Source organism: Podarcis cretensis (assembly GCF_951804945.1).
Source record: "Podarcis cretensis genome assembly, chromosome: 2".
Lineage (NCBI taxonomy): Eukaryota > Metazoa > Chordata > Lepidosauria > Squamata > Lacertidae > Podarcis > Podarcis cretensis.
The window spans coordinates 12,545,771-12,566,384 of NC_137171.1; the positions used below are offsets into that span (position 1 = coordinate 12,545,771).

Genomic DNA, 20,614 nt, shown 5'->3' on the forward strand with positions numbered 1-20,614 from the left:
CTGCGGGCAGGAAGGGTCTTAGCCTGCGTACCAGGTAGAGCTGGTAGATAGCCACCCTGGACACAGAATTAACCTGCGCCTCCATGGACAGCTGTGAGTCCAAAATTACTCCCAGGAAACGTACTGGGAGCCTATGCAGATATCTTAGGACCGGTGTTATGTGGTCCCGGCGGCTGCTCCCAGTCACCAGTCTAGCTGCCGCATTCTGGATTAATTGCAGTACTGGACACGTGTGGCGTTGTGGGTTAAACCACAGAGCCTAGGACTTGCCGATCAGAAGGTCGCTTGTTCGAATCCCTGCGACGGGGTGAGCTCCTGTTGCTCGGTCCCTGCTCCTGCCAACCTAGCAGTTTGAAAGCAGGTCAAAGTGCAAGTAGATAAATAGGTACCGCTCTGGCGGGAAGGTAAACAGCGTTTCCGTGCGCTGCTCTGGTTCGCCACAAGTGGCTTAGTCATGCTGGCCACATGACCCAGAAGCTTTACGCCGGCTCCCTCGGCCAATAAAGCGAGATGAGCGCCGCAACCCCAGAGTCGGTCACGACTGGACCTAATGGTCAGGGGTCCCTTTACCTTTTTACTTTCTGTTACAATAAAGATCAGGCTTACTAGCCGCTTTGCTTCTCAATATACTCTGTTATTTTCACTTACCAATAGGGAACCCACTTAAAGGATTCTATACGGGCTCTTGGGTTCCCCATAAGGGAAAAGGAGCAGTTTTTTTCCCTTATAATAAAGTGATAGTGGCAGATAATCCCAGTTCCTAAGAATGCGGATGGCAGTAGGTCCTTTAACCCTTTCAACTGAGCTGCCTGGATGCTGTAGTCATCTCTCTCTCTCTCTACCCCCGCCCCCCCTGTCCCCCCCCCTCTGCTGCGTATGCAGCTTGTTGTGCATGGGGACCGTGGCTTTGATGAGGTCTCGCAACCACAGCTCAATCACTGCCACATGACGTCTGCGATGGGGGTGGGGTGGGGGCCGCGAGCCAGACCCGGAGAGCCTCCGCTTACTCCGGTGTTGCTTCTCATGTGGCTTGCAGAAGCCTGGCCCGGCCGCCTCTCTTTGGAGCCTGCAATTAGGGAACCATTCTCAGCATGTGGTGAACCCTGAGATGGGGCTGAATGAGTGTGGCTTGGAAGCCTTTTTTTTGGGGGGGGGGAGGAAGAGAGAGAGAGAGATTGCCTCAGCTCTAACTGACATGATCTCACTTCTGCTCCCCCTGTGTGTTCGCACCTTTTGAAAGTCGATGGTCCTAAGTGCGTCGCACGCACAAAAGAATTGCAGCGCATTTAAAATCTGTAGCTGGTTTGTGAGAGATCGGAATACAGTGCATACCCTCCAACATTTATCTGATGAAAACTGGGACATTCTATTCCATAATAATAATAATAATACTATTTATACCCAAACCATCTGACTGGATTACCCAGCCACTCTAGGCAGCTTCCAACATATTAAAAAAACCACACATTAAACATTTTTAAAACTTCCTTGTACAGGGCTGCCTTCGGAGGACTCGGGTCCATACCCTCCAACATTTATCCGATGAAAATAGGAACATCCTAAGGAAAAGTGAGGGATGCGGGTGGCGCTGTGGGTTAAACTACAGAGCCTAGGACTTGCCGATCAGAAGGTTGGTGGTTCCAATCCCCGCGACAGGGTGAGCTCCCGCTGCTTGGTCCCTGCTCCTGCCCACCTAGCAGTTCGAAAACACGTCAAAGTGCAAGTAGATAAATAGTTACCACTCTGGCAGGAAGGTAAACAGCGTTTCCGTGCGCTGCTCTGGTTCGCCAGACGTGGCTTAGTCATGCTGGCCACATGACCCAGAAGCTGTACGCTGGCTCCCTCGGCCAATAAAGTGAGATGAGCGCCACAACCCCAGAGTCGGCCATGACTGGACCTAATGGTCAGGGGTCCCTTTACCTTTAAGGAAAAGTGGGACATTCTGGAATCAACTCAGAAACCGGACGGCCTCTGTTAATCTGGAACGGTCCCTGGGAAACAGGGACACTTGGAGGGTCTGTCAGTGGAGCCAAACCCACTGGAGAAAGAGCAGCTCTAAGGTGTCTTTTCAGGGGCACCGTTTGTGAAAGAAATTTTGGGAGGGAAATTAGGCTTCTGTGTGGAAGGTGGCAAATGCCAGCCTTTTCTGGAGCTCAGTGTTTTGGGGATGTTTTTACACATATATCATTTGACTTTTCTGTACTCAGTGACTGGCAGTTGAATGTGTGAAATGACGCCACTGAAATGCATTGTATCTCTGGTGCTATGAAAGTCTTTTCTGCCGCATTGGATCAGCAACAGCCAATTCATGCAATGAATAATATCTGACGTTGGCAGATATTATTCTGTGACTCAGCTCAGTGTCTTTCCCTCATTCATCCTAATTCTCCTGAGCAACCCTTTTGAATGACTCCATCATCTTGTCAGCTGGCAGCAGATGGCATATCAGGTTGTTAGCAGATCTTGATGGCTCTTCTCCTTGAAATGTTTCCATCCTGGCTTATCATTAGGACAACGTGTAACTAAGACCTTGAACCTGAGTTTGCTCTCCTCCTCCTCCCTCCCTAATCATTTTCCTTTTGTGCTGTTTTTAGATTGTGAACTTGAGGGCAGCAGCTACCTTCCCCCCTGGCAAAATTCTCTGTAGAAGGTTCTGTCGCTGAGACAGATGATTTCAGGGCAGGTAAAAAGGCCGAAGGAAAATAAGTACCGTATTTCTTCACACAGCACCTAGGGTGGGTGTTTGGGTTGGCAAGCAGAGCAGGGAGGGGCAGCAGCCTCTAGTTTTGTCATTAATTTTATCTGTTTAATAATAGCAATAATTGATAGACTGGCTTATATGCCAAAATGCCAAAAATTGCGTTTTGCGTTGCTGTGTTTCCCTGGGACCTTTTGGTGAAAGGCAGGTAAGAAATCTAGCTAAATAAAGAAGTGGGTTATAGCATGTTCTCCAGGAGGAAAAAGAGTTTGGTTTACCTTTTTCGTTTGGAGAAAAATATGTTTCAATAGGAGGATAGACATACAAAAAATTATAAAGGGTGTGGAGAAAGGGTATATATAGAAATGTGCCTCCCTCTCTCATAATACTAGGCTGTCATTCGCCCAATGAAGCTAGCATGGCGGGAATCAAAGAACTGCAGAGTTAGAAGGGACCCTGAGGATCATCTAGTCCAACCCCCTGCAACACAGGAATCAAGTCTCATGCTAAGAGCATTATGGTTTCATTGAGCCTCCATATTCAGAGGCAGTGTACACAGGGCCGACTTAAGCATATCCGGCACCGTGGTGCAAAGATCCCCCCGGCGCCCCCTCCCTTTCCCAGAATTTAGAACTCGGGGCCCAACTTGCGGACCACCTCATAGCCCCGGGAGTCGCTGCCCATAGAAGATGGCGCCGATGTGGTGGACGCGGCGTGGCTGGCCAGACCGCCGGAACCCCACGCTCGCTTGCAAGGCTGCGGGGCGCCTCTTCCTTCTCTGCTGCCTGATGACAGCCCGCTGCCGGCGTTCTTGCTGCTGCCCAGCGGCCCGAAGGCCCGAAGAGCAGTAGGCGGTTGCCACGCCACTGCCTGTGTCCTAGGGAGTGGTGGTGGTGGGGGGGGCAGGCACCGGTGACATGGAGGAGAAGAAGAAGAAGAGAAGAGTTTGGATTTGGTATCCCGCTTTATCGCTACCCAAAGGAGTCTCAAAGCGGCTAACATTCTCCTTTCCCTTCCTCCTCCACAACAAACACTCTGTGAGGTGAGTGGGGCTGAGAGACTTCAGAGAAGTATGACTAGCCCAAGGTCACCCAGCAGCTGCATGTGGAGGAGCAGAGACGCAAACCCGGTTCACCAGATTACGAGTCTACTGCTCTTAACCACTACACCACACTCCCGCCACCGTTGCTCCTGCCGCTTCCTCAGGCGGCGGCGACAGCAGCTCGCGGGAGGCGGCTGAGGGGATTCCCATGGCCGAGGGATAGGAGGTGGCGGAGGAGGAGGAGACGGCCCGCCTTCGGCCACCGCCTCAGAGTCAAGGAGCGGCTCCTCGGCCGCTGCCGCCATGCCACTGCCACAGAGCACTTGTGGGAGCAGCGCCAATGCGCCTGCCTGCGGAGTGGAGTGGGCAGAGGAGGGTAGGAAGGAAAGATAGTCGGCGGGGTGCAGCTGGCGGTGTGCAGGGAAAGGGGAGGCCACTGGCAAAGCCGCGCAGCTCCCCCACTCACTGGGGCACCCCTGGGAGGACGGCGCCCTGGCGCAACGAGCCACTAAGCCCTCTGGGAAAGACGGCTCTGAGTGTACATCTGAATAACAGTTGCAGTTTGGGGAGGGGGGTTGTTGCCTTCTGGCTTCCCAGAGACATTTGGCTGACCCCTATTGGAAACAGGATTTTAGGCAAGATGGATCCTTGAGTTTGTATGTTTTCAGGAAGAACAGGCAGAGAATGAGAGAGGTGGTAACATTCAAGGTGAGTTGAATTTCCGCCAGGGGAATGACAGTCTGAGGTCACAGCCACACCATACATTTATAGCGCTCTTACCACCTTAACAGTCATGACTTCCCCCAAAGAATCCTGGTAGCTATAGTTTAACCTGCACAGAACTATAATTCTCAGCACTCTTAACAACCCCCCCCCTTCTCTACTGTATCTGAAAAGGGAAATTTACAAGCACCCAAAGCAAATATATCAGTCTGGTACTTGAAGGAATCTGTATCATTGTTATCCAAAAATGAAATAAAGTTTTAAGAGTGCTTTAAATGTACGATTTGGGTGTGACCCGAGTCACTTTAGCTCACTTTGGCCCCCAAAGCAGCCTGCAGTGTGTTTGCTGAGGTAAATCCTCAGCTATTCTCCTGCCCCATCTATTCCTCCCTCCGTCCAAGACTGAGGAGCCAGGATGAGCTCTGCTTCTGACTTCTCAGAGGGAGAGATTCTGTCTCCACAGCGGCTACGCTGAACAGCCAAGCATCTCCTCCTGCGCTGCCATCCCTCTCCCAGCTTCTAAGTCTCATAAACCTCCCTGAGCTTTATTTAAATAACTGGAAAGTGAAGCGAAGCCCTTTGTTCAGAAAATAGCTGTGTGGAGCAGCCCGGGTGCAGATAATGAGCCGGGGAGCTATATTGGTCAGTAACATTCGCCGAACTTTCCATATTTATATTCCAAAGCTAATTATGGTTTGTGTGTTCACTCAAAATGATGATTCATCTAAACCAAGCCTAGGCCACAGAGCGATGGCAGGACCAACACAGAAAAGGGACTGCCCTGGCTTCTCCACTAAAAAAAGAAACATACCCCCTGCCTCCCCTCCCCACCCACTCCCAGGTCTGCACAATAAACACACCCACTTCAACACATCCTGCTTGCCAGTTTCCCTGCACTGAAAATTAAAAGGGTCCCAGGATTTAAAGGAGGATAAGACAGATAAATAACAGCGATTCGATAACATTTTTTGTTGGGTGCCCAAAACAACTTGCATATATTATCTCAATCTGTACAACAACCCTGTAAGGTAGGTTTGGTGTCCGTATTATAAAGGTGAGGAGCTGAGACTAAGAAGAGCAGCAGTTTTTCAAAGATAACATGAATGCCCGAGATAATATTTGGATAAGCTCTCTCCCCCCCCTTTAAGATTTCCCCCAAATCTATCTATCAGCTCAGATGAAGAGGGATAGGAATCTTTAAAAAGCCTAAATGCTAAACTGTGAGGTGCTTCTCTGCAAGTTATGTTTCTTTATCAGAAGCCTTTCCCCCCGACGTGGAAACCAGATTCCAGGGTGAAGCTGTGATGAGCCCTGGCTCAAAATGATAGACAAATAAATAGATAGGCAGATAGATAGAGACACAGTTCCACAACTGATGTAATTTACTGCTACAAAATGTGGTACAGGATCAGGGGTTCCCAACCTATCTGGGCACCTATCTGGGCATAGGGGCTCATCTGACAATCAAAGAAACTGTGGACACTACAAAATACCCATTTCACAGAAGAAAGACTAATAACACTCACTCCCCTCCCCAAACAATAGGTAAAACACCTACATATTTCCAAAAAATAAATAAAACACAGGCAAAACAACCACAACAACCAGACAAGCTCCCCAAAACCAAATACAGTGGTACCTCGGTTTAAGAACAGTCCGGTTTAAGAACGATTTGGTTTACAAACTCCACAAAACCGGAAATAGTGTCCCGGTTTGAGAACTTTACCTCGGTCTAAGAACGGAATCCGAATGGTGGAAGGGCACTGGCAGCAGGAGGCCTCATTAGGGAAAGCACGCCTCAGTTTAAGAACGGTTTCTGTTTAAGAACGGGCTTCCGGAATGGATTAAGTTCGTAAACCGAGGTACCACTGTAGAAAAAACCACCATTCAAAAATGAGGGTTGAGGTGCCTTGGCAATCACCATGGGTGTGTGGAGCTGGGTGTCTGAGGCTGTCTTGGTGCCACATTAGGGCTAGAGCATGTTGCGTGTTTTTGAAAGCCTGGGGCAAATTTGTTAAAAGCCACAATCAGATACAGCAAAATGGAACCTCCATTGACAGAGGAAGTATGCTTCTGAATAGCAGATGCTGAGAGGATGAAATAAGGGAAGAAGAATATCTTCATAACCTGCTAATTGAGCACCCAGAAACATTGGCCTTGCTGCGGATGGGCAGATATGCTGGACTAAACGCAGGGCTGTCTTAAGTATATCCGGCGCCATGGTGCAAAGATCCCTCCAGCGCCGCTGTCCCCCATTTCCCAGAGTTGCCCACCCTTTTACGGCACTGCCGGCAGCTTTGCGGAGCTGGATGAGGTGGGCAGCGGCTGGAGGGCGGCTCCTCCGGCAGGGAAGAGTTGGAGGCTCCAGGCGTGGCGCTGCTTCAGCGAGGAGGGCGAGGGCGGTGAGCTGATGCCAGGAGGCACCACGCCCAGCCTCCGCCTCTTCCCTGGCGCCCTGGCCCCCCGCGCCACTTGCCTCTATGGGCAAGATGTCCCTGACTAAATGGCCTCTTAGCTTGATCTAGAAAGGCAGGTATTAACTCATCCTAAACATCTGTTTTTGGAAGTCTCACTTGAAGCTTCCACATGAGAATGTCTCAGCCTTTGACTATGGGCCTGAGTACAATGTCTCAGCAAGAGACTGAAGGTACCTTCTTCCACCTTTGGTGGACCTGCCCAAAGATTAAGGCCTTCTGGGAAATGATTTATAATGAGATTAAGAAAGTACTTAAATGCACCTTTCATAAGAAACCAGAGGCATTTCTCTTGGGTATGGTCGGCCAGCTGGTGCCGAAGAAGGATAAGAATTTCTTTTTGTACGCTACTACGGCAGCAAGGATTCTCCTAGCAAAGTATTGGAAGACACAAGAGTTACCCACGCTGGAGGAATGGCAGGCGAAAGTGATCGACTTTATGGGACTGGCAGAAATGACCGGCAGAATCCGCGACCAAGAGAAAGAGACTGTGGAAGAAGATTGGAAGAAGTTTAAAATATATCTTAAGAGCTACTATAAAGTTGAGGAGTGCTAAAATGCTGAGGGAGAGGAAGACGTAGAATTGCAGCAGTAAATTGTATTCAGTTTAGGGTGAAATTGAAAAGGAGAATGAATTTATATTTAATTGGCTAAGAAGGGTTGCTGAACAATTGTTAAAATAAAGGATGCAAAAAGGGGAAGGCATGGGGAAGTCCGGGAAAAGAGGTTTATGGAAATAAGGTAAAGAAATTATGATTTTTTGTGTTTGTTTTTATGTTGTTTTTGTGTTTGTTAAAAATTGGAAATTAATAAAAAAATTATTAAAAAAAAATGAGTACAATGTCTCAGCAACGTCTATACTGGCTTGGTCATAACAACAACAACAACAACAAGAATTTATTATTTATACCCCGCCCATCTGGCTGAGTTTACCCAGCCATTCTGGGCAGCTTCCAATCCAGTGTTGAAAACAATACAGCATTAAATATTAAAAACTTCCCTAATCAGGGCTGCCTTCAGATGTCTTTTAAAGATAAGATAGCTGCTTATTTCCTTCACATCTGAAGGAATGTTCCACAGGGCAGATGCCACTACCGAAAAGGCCCTCTGTCTGGTTCCCTGTAACCTCACTTCTCGCAATGAGGGAACCGCCAGAAGGCCCTCGGCGCTGGATCTCAGTGTCTGGGCTGAATGATGGGGGTGGGGACGCTCCTTCAGGTATACAGGACCGAGGCCATTTAGGGCTTTAAAGGTCAGCACCAACACTTTGAATTGTGCTCGGAAATGTACTGGGAGCCAATGCAGATCTCTCAGAACCGGTGTTATATGGTCCCGGCAGCCGCTCCCAGTCACCAGTCTAGCTGCCACATTCTGGATTAATTGCAGTTTCCAGGTCACCTTCAAAGGTAGCCCCACATAGAGCGCATTGCAGTAGTCCAAGCGGGAGCTAACTAGCGCATGCACCATTCTGGCGAGACAGTCCGCGGGCAGGTAGGGTCTCAGCCTGTGTACCAGGTGGAGCTGGCAGACAGCCACCCTGGACACAGAATTAACCTGCACCTCCATGGACAGCTGTGAGTCCAAAATGACTCCCAGGCTGCGCACCTGGTCCTTCGGGGGCACAGTTACCCCATTCAGGACCAGGGAACCCCACACACCCGCCTTCTCTCTGTCTCCCCAAAATAGTACTTCTGTCTTGTCAGGATTCAACCTCAATCTGTTAGCCACCATCCATCCTCCAACCGCCTCTAGGCACTCACACAAGACCTTCACCGCCTTCACTGATTCTGATTTAAAAGAGAGATAGAGCTGGGTGTCATGTACGCAGAATGGAAGATGGCAGGATCCCCAAGGGCGTTCTCTACAGGGAGCTGGCTTCAGACACCAGGCCCGTTGGCAGACCAACTATGCACTACAAAGATGTCTGCAAACGTGACATGAAGGCTGGCAACATGAACCCCACTGTATGGGAATCCCTTGCAGATGACCACAGTGACTGGAGACAGGCAGGCCGTGCACCCAGAGCTGTGACCAGAGGCAGAATGACCAGAGAGAAGAAACACCATGGTGCACCTGCGGCAGCACAACCCAGCGCCTTCCTCTGCCCCAGCTGCAACAAAACATGTCTCTCCCATATCAGTCTCTTCGGCCTCTGTAACCTTCCAACCTTACGGCAGGCGCTGTAACCTTCCAGCAGTTTGACTCCTCCATTGCCTCCTGAGACAGACAGATGCCAGCCAGCGAAAATTAATGGCAGGACAGCCAGACTCTTCCTTGTTCTGAATTGATAGTGTAGCACCCTGCTTGTGGTTAACGCTTAGCTGGAATGAAATATTCAACGCAGCAATAGAGAAATTAAAATAATAATTTATTTGTCAGACAAATAAATATGAGGCACAGTGGTATATGGTTACCAAGCTCTGGCCTGGCCTCCTGCCATTCTGGCCAGCACTTATATTTCCTTAATCCAGCCCCCTTGCTCCTCCTGTGGCTGCCTCTGTCCAATCAGCCTGGTTGAAATTCCTATTGGCTGTTTGCTAGAACCAATCACAAAAGATACACCCATTTCCTCTTTCCTTTTATGGGAAACAAAAAGCTATATATTCTTCTATCTATAAATGACAAATAAGTAGTAATATATCTTACATGTGTCTCAACAAGGAACCTTAATTACCAGCTCACCTCGCCCTATTGCCCTCCAAAACAAATGGTTAATCTTAAATTTTTATCTTAAACAGATGCCAAGGATCATCATTGAAAGATCTCCTTCCTTTGGAGGTCTTTTAAACAAAGGCCTGACAACCAGTGCTCTAATGATGTTTCCTGCTTGGCAGGGGGGCTGGGCTGGTGGCTGATGGCCCCTGTGATCTCTTCCAACTATATGAAATAAGAATCTAGCATAAGGATTTAACATTTCTTAGCTTCTAATTCCTTTGCATAATTACATTTAAGCCAATATATTTAATACATAACATAAATAACCTTTTAAAAGGAAAAGAAATCTTAAAAGGATCTCAGTTTAAGAAAGAAACAACTTTAGAAAAAGACTTCCCAAAATACTCTCTTCCTTTCTGCCAGCTAGATGCTTTTCCATTGCTCTTGACCTTTGAACCTTAGGAAAATATGGCTCAAGTTTAATGGGAGGCACATGGTTTTATTTTACTATTTACCCACTCTTAATTATGTTTTTCTCTGCTTTTTTATCTTCTGTAATATGTAGGGTCAGTGTAACCTTGGCTGTCAGCCTGTAATTCCCTTTGACTTTGAGAATTGTTTTCTGCTATAAATCAGGGGGCCCCCTTGTCTAGGAGGAAAAACATTTTGCCAAGGTTCTTAGGCAGCTGCTCTTCTGCCTGGCATGAACATTTGAAAATCTTTAAGCTCATTTTAAGATACAGGCCCTGATCAAAATATAAGCTTGATAAAAATGCAGGCTTATGATTAGATGCCTCAATAGGGTGGTTGTCTCTTGTTTCCAGGGCATCGGCAGATACGCTGCTGTTCTCTGCTTTAAGGCTGTGGGCAATTATCCATTCATCCATCAATCCCAGGGAAGGGATTCTCTATGGTTGCCAGCTTTTGGTTGAAGAATGGGTAGTCTGAAGTGCAACCTCTTAATTCTTTTCTATCTGGGGCGGGTGGATTCTGAATTCCTTTCTATATGGAACATCTGAGGCCACTAGTACCAGAATGGGCCAGTATTTATTCCACTGTCAGCAGCAGGAATAATTTCCCATCCCCCCCCCCCATGGTGCATGCAGCAATGGGGTGATGGATTCCCTTGATTTCTCAGGACCATGTTTGGAGTGTGCGGGGAGAAAATGAGACACGGTCTCTTCCTGTTGTTTTCTAATAAAGAGCACCCATCCTTTTCTGAAAGGAAGAAGACAGATCTTCTGATATTCTTCGTGTGTGTGTGTGTGTGTGTGTTTCTCATGATGTTGTCAAGCTGCTTTTGAGAGTCCTGTAAAACAGTGGGAACCAAATGTTATCCATCGATCGATATTGCTCCTGTAAACTTGTTCACGTGTTATACGGAATACATGTGCAAGCTGTCACCACACACTGACGTTCTTTCTTTGCACAGCTCAGCTACTGTGTACACAGCCACACAGACTGCACACTCCTTAAACTTGACCTGCGAACAACTGCCCAAGTGTGCAGCTCAAGTATCTGTGTGCACAGTTTGTACGCTTACTGAACGCAACGTGGGAACGCCCTTCTGGTCAGAGCTGCTTCGTAAGGCGCACCCAGAGCTCTGCAGCCTCTGTCCATGTGCCTTCTGAACCAGGGATGGAACCCTGCAAACAACCCAGGCTGGAGGACAGCGAGAGCCAATGCAAAGGGACAGAAATAACTTCAGTGGTGCATGGCTTTGTGGCCAACGTTTGCAATCTGCCAGGTTGGCATGGGGAGGGCTGGGTGGGTCTCGCCCACTCCCCGTGGTGACCACACAGCCTGCAAAACAAGAAAGGAACAGAGAGGAGCTTGCCCAGCCCTGCGCTCAAAGGTATTTTTAGCCCCAGGCCTTGGTGCTAATTAGACAGTAGGTCAGAGGGAATCAGGGAAGGGGAGCAAACCACAAAGTTCCAAAGCCCAGTTTCCAGAACTTCAGAGGCTGCATCCAACCGACTGACGGACAAGTGTGGCAGCCTATGAAAACGCACCTCTCTGCAAAGCACAGGGAGTTGGTGAATCTGTCCTGGGCGTTGGCGGACGCTGAGGCTGTTTTTCGGAGTGTGCAATGGTTTGTGCCTGACTCGGCATTCTTCCTGAGCACATGAGATGCTGCAGCCCAATGAAGCAGTGGTTCAGAACAGGGAGGGGGAGAACATAAGACTCCCAGTGTCTGCTAGGCTAACCTGGGTTCTGGAGCCTGCCTCTAAAACACCCATGGCGCTAGGGCGGTCAGCTCCCGAGAGAGGGAGAGCTGTTCAAGGCCTATCAGTTGCCCACGTTTCTACTTTTATTTCCAGAGGTTACATGGGAGAATAGGAGGCATGTAAAAAAAGGAACACTTTTTTAAAAAGCAACAGGGCTCTGCTTGTTAATTAAAGAGGGAGTTGAGCCAGAGGTTTTGGAGAAAGATCCGAGCCAGCTCTGGCCAAACCATCTGCGGATTTGCCACGGGAGAGGCAAAAAGGGATACATTAGTAAAAAGCAAACAAAAAGACTCAGTGTGGTCTGGTGGTCAGTCCCCCCCGGTCCTAGGCCCCCGAAGTCCAACTTTATGGCTTTGCCCCTAGCCTCCGGGTTGACTTTGGGGCTGCCTATTCTGCCTCCTGTGCCAGAGGACACACAGCCACAATTTAGGCTGTGTGTCCACCCGTATGACTTGACAAGCGCACACTGGTTTTGTGCGTCAGCCATAGTCAAACCATCTCATGATGTTGTCAAGCTGCTTTTGAGAGTCCTGTAAAACAGTGGGAACCAAATGTTATCCATCGATCGATACTGCTCCTGTAAACTTGTTCACGTGTTATACTGAATACATGTGCAAGCTGTCACCACACACAGAGACGTTCTTTCTTTGCACAGCTCAGCTACTGTGTACACAGCCACACAGACTGCACACTCCTTAAACTTGACCTGCGAACAACTGCCCAAGTGTGCAGCTCAAGTATCTGTGTGCACAGTTTGTACGCTTACTGAACGCAACGTGGGAACGCCCTTCTGGTCAGAGCTGCTTCGTAAGGCGCACCCAGAGCTCTGCAGCCTCTGTCCATGTGCCTTCTGAACCAGGGATGGAACCCTGCAAACAACCCAGGCTGGAGGACAGCGAGAGCCAATGCAAAGGGACAGAAATAACCCTTTGGGGACATGGTAAAGAATGAAATAAAGAAAAAAAATTAAGTGACTTTCCCCAAGACGCCAGTATCTTTCCTGCTGGGGATACTAGCAAAACCCCAAAGGAAGCCTTAATGCCGGTATTTATGTATGTGACTATAGTGGCGAGGATTATTTATGCACAGAAATGGAAGGAGGAGAGAACGCCCTCAAAGGAAGAATGGTTGGTGAAAATCTTGGAATGTGCAGAGATGGCAAAATTGACAGCACCGATAAAATGTAGAAACTTTTAAAGGAGACTGGAAACCCTTTCTAGTCTATCTAAAATGTTATTTTCCATATGCGAAGACCACATCAGGGTTTGAAGCGCAAGAAAACAGCAGAATATATTACAGAGGATGAAATTAGATACGACGCAATTGTACACAATTTGAGTTATAAACATCAATACTGGGTAAGTGGGAAGTCACTAGTTTTGTTGAACTGGAATATAATCGTCGAGTAACAAATGTAACTTTCTCTATGGGAAAAAAAAATATTATTACTAAATAAACCTGCAAGGGACTATACATTGCAATGTGCATCATCATGATCTCAGTATCACAGAATCATAGAACTGGAGCACTTGCAACTTTCTCAGGTGGAATCGCAGCAGTGCAGCACTGGATGGTGTTGTCATCTCCCATCAAACTGCCTTTGAAAGGTTCAAATGCTCCCAAAAGCAGATAAAGGAATTGGGGGTCCAGTAAGATGTAGGGCATAGAGACTGAGTGGTGCGAACGTGGCCTCCCAGGCCTATCTCTCCGACCCCCAAGATTCCTACCCAGTCCCACCACCGCCCACCAACCCTTGGGTGTTTTCACCTGGCTGGAATGGATCCATGAACTCTAATAATACTTCTTGCTTGCCTGGATGGCGAACAGAGACGGCTGTGGTGGCGAGTGCAAAGAAACCAGCCTACTGTTGTTGTTATTGTTTAGTCGTTTAGTGGTGTCCGACTCTTTGTGACCCCATGGACCACAGCACGCCAAGCACATCTGTCTTCCACTGCCTCCCGCAGTTTGGTCAAACTCATGTTCGTAACTTCGAGAACACTGTCCAACCATCTTGTCCTCTGTTGTCCCCTTCTCCTCATGCCCTCAATCTTTTCCAACATCAGGGTCTTTTCCAGGGGGTCTTCTCTTCTCATGAGATGGCCAAAGTACTGGAGCCTCAGCTTCCGGATCTGTCCTTCCAGTGAGCACTCAGGGCTGATTTCCTTCAGAATGGAGAGGTTTGATCTTCTTGCAGTCCATGGGACTCTCAAGAGTCTCCTCCAGCACCAGAATTCAAAAGCATAAATTCTTCGGCGATCAGCCTTCTTTATGGTCCAGCTCTCACTTCCATACATTACTACTGGGAAAACCATAGCTTTAACTATACGGACCTTTGTTGGCAAGGTGGTGTCTCTGCTTTTTAAGATGCTGTCTAGGTTTGTCATTGCTTTTCTCCCAAGAAGCAGGCGTCTTTTAATTTCGTGGCTGCTGTCACCATCTGCAGTGATCATGGAGCCCAAGAAAGTAAAATCTCTCACTGTCTCCATTTCTTCCCCAAATGGGAAAAGCCACATTGGTTGCAGACACTCCAAGTGCCCCTATTTTCCAGGGACAGTCCCAGGATTACAGATGTCCCAGTTTCTGATTTGATCCTGGAATGTCCCGCTTTTCTTTAGGACGTCCCTATTTTCATCAGAGAAATGTTGGATGGTATGGAATTATGCGACCCCCAAGCCAAGGAGAGAAGTAACTATGCAACCTTTAGAAGACATCGGAAGGTAGCCCTGAATAGGGAAGTTGTTTTAAAAAAATGTTTAATGTTTTATTCTGTTTTAATGTATGTTGGAAGCTGCCCAGAGTGGCTGGGAGAACCCAGGTATAAATAATAAAATTCTTCTTATTATTTTTTTGAAATGGGACATCCCTATTTTCATCGGAGAAATGCTGGAGGTTATATGGTTGCCACACCCATTCCAACCCCCCCCCCCAGCCCAGGCCTGGCATGTGGCCCTTGGAAGCCAATATGGCCCTCGGGTAAAGAATCGTCCCGGTTTAGGTTGTGAGAGGACAAAAAAAGAACGGCTTTGCGCAGCCAGTGCCTTTGAGCGTCTCTTGTGTGTGCTGTTCATGTGCACAAGTTGATGGTCTGTACCAATCTAGTCCTCTGGGTCAGAGGGCAAATGTGCGCTTCTTTGTTTACAACTTAAGCCCTGGCCCAGGGCTGTAGGTGAACCTCCGTAAACTCCTTCAGGGATCCTGTCAGCTCCCACACGGTGCATTTGTGTGCGTCGTTGCAGGAAGCCCTTTGCGGGCCGAAGTTATCCTTCCTCTCCTTCGCCTCTGGCACCCTCCCTCGCCCGGTATTTCTGTCCTTGCTCCAGCAGGGAAGAAAGCGATGGGAGGTAGCTTCCACATGCTTGTGGCCTTCCCCATCCCCTCCGCTGCTGAGCTGTCTGGAGCCCAGTGGCAGCTGGCAAAGGCAAGTGGGGCTTCGGGTGGAGCGAGCGGCCGCCACAGCCCACACACCCATTAGAGGAGCTTATTTCAGGGCCTCTGACCACAAGGGAAACATCCGGGGCTGAGGGAGGCTCCTTGGACGGCCAGGGATTGGCCTTTTTCAGAGAAAGAGGGAGAGAGAAGGCAAGAGAGCCGAAGGGGTGTGCATGAGGACAGGCAGGCTAAAAAAGATGCAGGGATTAAACAAGATGGAGGCAGCCTGCATCTCACATTGGGCAGATTTGTATGGCCATTTGATGCTTTTCAGTCTGGACAATTAACTACGAAACGCAAAACTTTTAGTCTAAGGGCTGAACTAGGCTAGGAGTGATTTGGATGTCCAGATAAGACTTTTTAGTCTGGATAATTAACTCCCAAACCCCAACCCAAAATGTTTAGTCTTAAGGGCCGGACTAGGCATCATGTCACACACTTCTTTGCATTTAATGTGCAAGTTGTTTCCCCCTAAAAATGCACGTGGGTGGGAGGGGGAATTAATAATTGGTGGGGCTGGAGCAGGCATGGAAGGGGGAGGAATTACCCCTCCTGCTGTGGTTCCGGGGGGAAATCCCACCTCTGAATCTCCTCTTAGAATTGGGAGGAAATTCCCTGTTGCCTCAGAGGCAGGCAGTCCGGAATAGCTCCATGCCTTTTAGAGTCAATCAAGCAGCAGCCCCGGAGGTATTTTTTATCTGGCCTCTGATGGCCCACCCACCAAATTTTAATCACCTTTCCCCCACCCCCTCAAAAAATAAAAAGTTTCCGCATAAAGAATAGGGGGAAATGGTTTCCAGTTGTAGGAAACAGAGGCGCCATCCTAATGTTCGATGTGACATCCTTGGCTTGAGCTGTGTACACACGTAACCAGTTTGTAGCACAAAAATATAGGGTGTTTCCCCCCCCCCATACAGAATTGTTCCTGCTCATCCTCAATGTGCTGCTTTCAATCTAGATTGATTCTAGATCCTGCTGTCCGCAAGGGGCGGGGTGGGGTTACTGGATACACCATGGGTCGGCAAACTAAGGCCCGGGGGCTGGATGCGGCCCAATCACCTTCTAAATCCAGCCCGCGGACTGTCCGGGAATCAGTGTGTTTTTACATGAGTAGAATGTGTTCTTTTATTTAAAATGTATCTCTGGGTTATTTGTGGGGCATAGGAATTCGTTCTTTCTCCCCCAAAAAATATAGTCTGGACCCCCACAAGGTCTGAGGAACAGTGGACCGGCCCCCTGCTGAAAAAGTTTGAAAAGCTTCTGATTTGTTAAGGTATCCACTTTTCCTCCCTTTATTTGCCCTGGATAAATGAAGAAGAAAGGGGGAGGGGGAGAGACTGTGACCTTGGACAACATCACTGTGCAGGAATGGACACACACACTAAAATATACTCGGAGTCGAGAGCGGATTTCATGCTCTTTATTCAGCTCATAGTGGTGAGGAGAAATGGATGTTCCCCCAGGATGTCTGCTTTATATACATTATTTACATAATGGGCCCCACGTGATTGGCTAATTCCGCATTCTCCTGTAGGCCAATCAGGTTGCGGATTCACTTCCACCTGGAGCTGGATTGGGTGGCACCTGTGGACCAATCAGACTGCTGCATTCTGAATCCTATTGTTCTAGGACCAATCAGACTGCTGCATTCTGAATCCTATTGTTCTAGGGCCAATCAGACTGCTGCATTTTGGATCCTATTGTTCTAGGACCAATCAGACTGCTGCATTCTGAATCCTATTGTTCTAGGGCCAATCAGACTGCTGCATTTTGGATCCTATTCAACGCAGTACATAAAACACACACACACACACACCCCTTGCCGGCATCATCTGCATCTGTTTTCAAATGGACACACTGCAGGGGAATGCAGAATCAATCTGCAACGAACTTTTATTATCAGAATGAAACCAGTTTATCGGCTCCCACATCTCCATAGCAGATTTTCTTTGTGTGTGCTCTCATGCAAAGACACACACTTCGGGGGGCAACGCTCTGTTCCCCGCCTCCCCCTAATTATTTGCTTCTCTTTGCCATATTCTCTTTCCCTGATTCTTGGGTGGGACCCATCCTGCCCGGTGCCTTGTGGCTTCCACGCTCCCCTCAACTCATCCCAGGAGCCTTTCTTACTCCCCACCCCCCAACTCCTTCCCCTAAACACACACACACACACACACACACAGCAACCTCTGCACATGGAACTCATTCTACAGTTTATTTTGCTTCCTCTTTGAAGGAGAAGCGCCTGTTCGGGCGAGGAGTTCCCTCAGATCTTTAGACCCTAGGGGTAAGATGGGTGGAGGGAGCCCCTCCTACACACATACACACACACAAACACACACACACACACACACAGAGAGAGAGAGAGAGAGAGAGAGAGAGAGGAATAACTCCATCATAGGCTTCCTATGATTTCTAGGATTGCTTCAACAGTGTAAGGCTGCAGACATACAACAGCTCTTAAAAGAGGCATGGCATGTGATTGTTCCTCATTTATAATTTTAATATTTCTTGCAAACCACTCAGAGGTGTTGCTACAATCAAGTGGCATACAATTTAAAAAATAAAATAAAAGTAAATATCAGGGGCATAAGGGACGCGGGTGGCGCTGTGGGTTAAACCACAGAGCCTAGGACTTGCCAATCAGAAGGTCGGCGGTTCGAATCCCTGCGACGGGGTGAGCTCCCGTTGTTTAGTCCCTGCTTCTGCCAACCTAGCAGTTCGAAAGCATGTCAAAGTGCAAGTAGATAAATAGGTACTGCCCCGGCGGGAAGGTAAACGGCGTTTCCGTGCGCTGCTCTGCTTCGCTAGAAGCAGCTTTGTCATGTTGGCCACATGACCCGGAAGCTGTACGCGGCTCCCTCGGCCAATAAAACGAGACGAGCGCCGCAACCCCAGAGTCAGCCATGACTGGACCTAACGGTCAGGGTTCCCTTTCCCTTTACCTAAATATCAGGTGCAAGGAATTTGTGGTGTTCCAGATGTTTGCTGGACTACAGTTCTCGTCATCCCTTGCTGGCTGGGGCTGATGGGAATTGGAGTCCAACCAGAGCTGGAGGGCTTCAGGTTCCCCATTCTTGTAGATGCCCGTGTCTTTTGCCCTACTGTCACTTCTGGTCAAACAGGTTTTCCAAGTTTTTAAAGCACCACAAAAGCCTGAAAAACCTGTTGGCCAGAGAAAACATCAAGACCAGTGTACATAAGCAGCAATGCCCACTATGGGCCCCCATCCAACTGTCTGGAGAAGGTGTTGTCTGCCTGCAACTTAAGACCTGCATCAGCTTTGGGGAGAAGAGCTAAGATATCGGAGTGATGCACCTGCTTGGCAGGGCTATATACAGCAATGTCATCCTTGTTTGGAAATCTGCTCTCCCGTGTTCATTAATCACAACTCTTGAAGGTTAAGAAGGGTCCCCAAGCCATCAGATTTTGACCAGGGACTGGGCTGACAGTTGTGTATTTCTCAAAGTCGCTGGGCGAAAGATTCAGCTGCAGATTCTGCACCAACAATTGATGCCTCCTTAGATTTCCTAGGTAAAGGTAAAGGGACCCCTGACCATTAGGTCCAGTCGTGATCGACTCTGGGGTTGTGGCGCTCATCTCATTTTATTGGCCGAGGGAGCCGGCGTACAGCTTCCGGGTCATGTGGCCAGCATGACTAAGCCACTTCTGGCGAGCCAGAGCAGCGCATGGAAACGCCGTTTACCTTCCCGCCGGAGCGGTACCTATTTATCTACTTGCACTTTGACGTGCTTTCGAACTGCTAGGTTGGCAGGAGCTGGGACAGAGCAAGGGGAGCTCACCCTGTTGTGGGGATCCGAACTGCCAACCTTCTGATTGGCAAGTCCTAGGCTCTGTGGTTTAACCCACAGCACCACCTGCTAATTCATTAGTAGGATTAACTTAGTAGGATTAACTAATTCATTAGTAGGATTAACTTAAAACAAGCGGTTAAAAATATAATGGAGAGAAACAGAAGATTAACTTGAAAATGGAATAAAGTAGAAGATGCAGTGTAAAAAACTAAAATTAAGAAAGAAACCACAAAAGAGGGGAGGGAAGTCAAATACGTATTTGTATTGGATGTATGCAGTGCTTTTTTCTGGGGGACGCACGGGGACGCAGACCCCTTAACATTTTTTGAATCTAAGTTTGGCCTCATTGAGGGACAGTATTTCAATGCTTAGAGAGTGCCCCTAAACTTTTTTTTAAAGGAAAAAAGCACTGGATGTATGTGTTTATAGTGACCGCTCCCCGCTTAAAACGGGGGGCGCCCTTTGCGTGGACGCGTGCAGCCCCTAGATATGGAGCGGCCCCAACAGCATAGGCTTGGCTTTGCCTTCCCCCAGGTGGGATACCTGGAGGTCTCCGCCTACCTCAGTCAGTTGTCCAATCCCACCTGGGGGAAGTGTTGCCAAGGAGACCAGTCCAGGTAGGGGAGGGATTACCTGCCCACACAATAGAGGGAGGATCTTACCTGGGAATCCTCACTTGGCTCTGTTTGTAAACTTATGAAAACTTTAATATATATCTATATACAGTCATACCTTGGGTTACAGACTCATCAGGTTGTGTTTTTTCGGGTTACGGACCGCCAAAACCCGGAAGTACCAGAATGGGTTACTTCCGGGTTTTGGCTGTTGCGCATGCACAGAAGCGCTAAATTGCGCTTTGCTCATGCGCAGAAATGCCTAATCGCAACCCGTGCGTGCGCAGACGCGCCGCTGCAGGTTGCGAATGTGCATCCTGCATGGATCACGTTTGCAACCCGAGCGTCCACTGTATCTGTCTGTCTGTCTGTCTGTCTGTCTGTCTGTCTGTCTGTCTGTCTTTCTATAATGTGTTAGTTTCTATGACTTCTGGCCTTGCACACCACTGGCATGTGACTGGCTCCTGGAAAGTTGCCTGCAAGGGAATGTGGTCCTTGGACTGGAGAGGTTGCCCACCCTTGATGTAGATGGATGTGTGTTGCATCTCTCAATAATGTTGTGTGGGTACCACACATTAAGTGCCTTTCACACTTGTGCAGCTATCATAGATGCAGCAAGAGTCCAAGAATAAGTAAAAGTCCCACCTCCTGGGAAAGATGCACCCATTTACCAGCAACTTGGGTTAGCTTTTTTTTGGGGGGGGGGGTATGAAGGGGCTGGTAAACAGGATATCCTCCATACATTACCACAGCCACGTGGAGCGCTGAGCACGTGGAAACGATTTTTGGTGGAAGTGATTATCGGCAGCAGCTACGCGGTTGAGATAACATTTGGATTTCCCCTCAGCTGCTTTTAATTTCCCAGTTTAAGAAGCAGAAGGAAAAGCATTCGTCGCAATCTGCTACTGTGGGTGTCTTCACAGAGGCTCTGCCAGA

General features: G+C 48.4%; 1 protein-coding gene across 1 annotated transcript in view; it reads left to right on the top strand.

The window, feature by feature from the left end:
* Positions 1-2,363: 2,363 nt before the first annotated feature.
* SP7 (Sp7 transcription factor) overlaps positions 2,364-20,614 on the top strand; it is a 75,274-nt gene continuing 57,023 nt past the window's right edge. The window contains 1 exon segment of the mRNA XM_079966802.1: positions 2,364-2,683. Coding sequence (XP_079822928.1) covers positions 2,669-2,683 — 15 coding nt within the window. The 5' untranslated portion in view covers positions 2,364-2,668.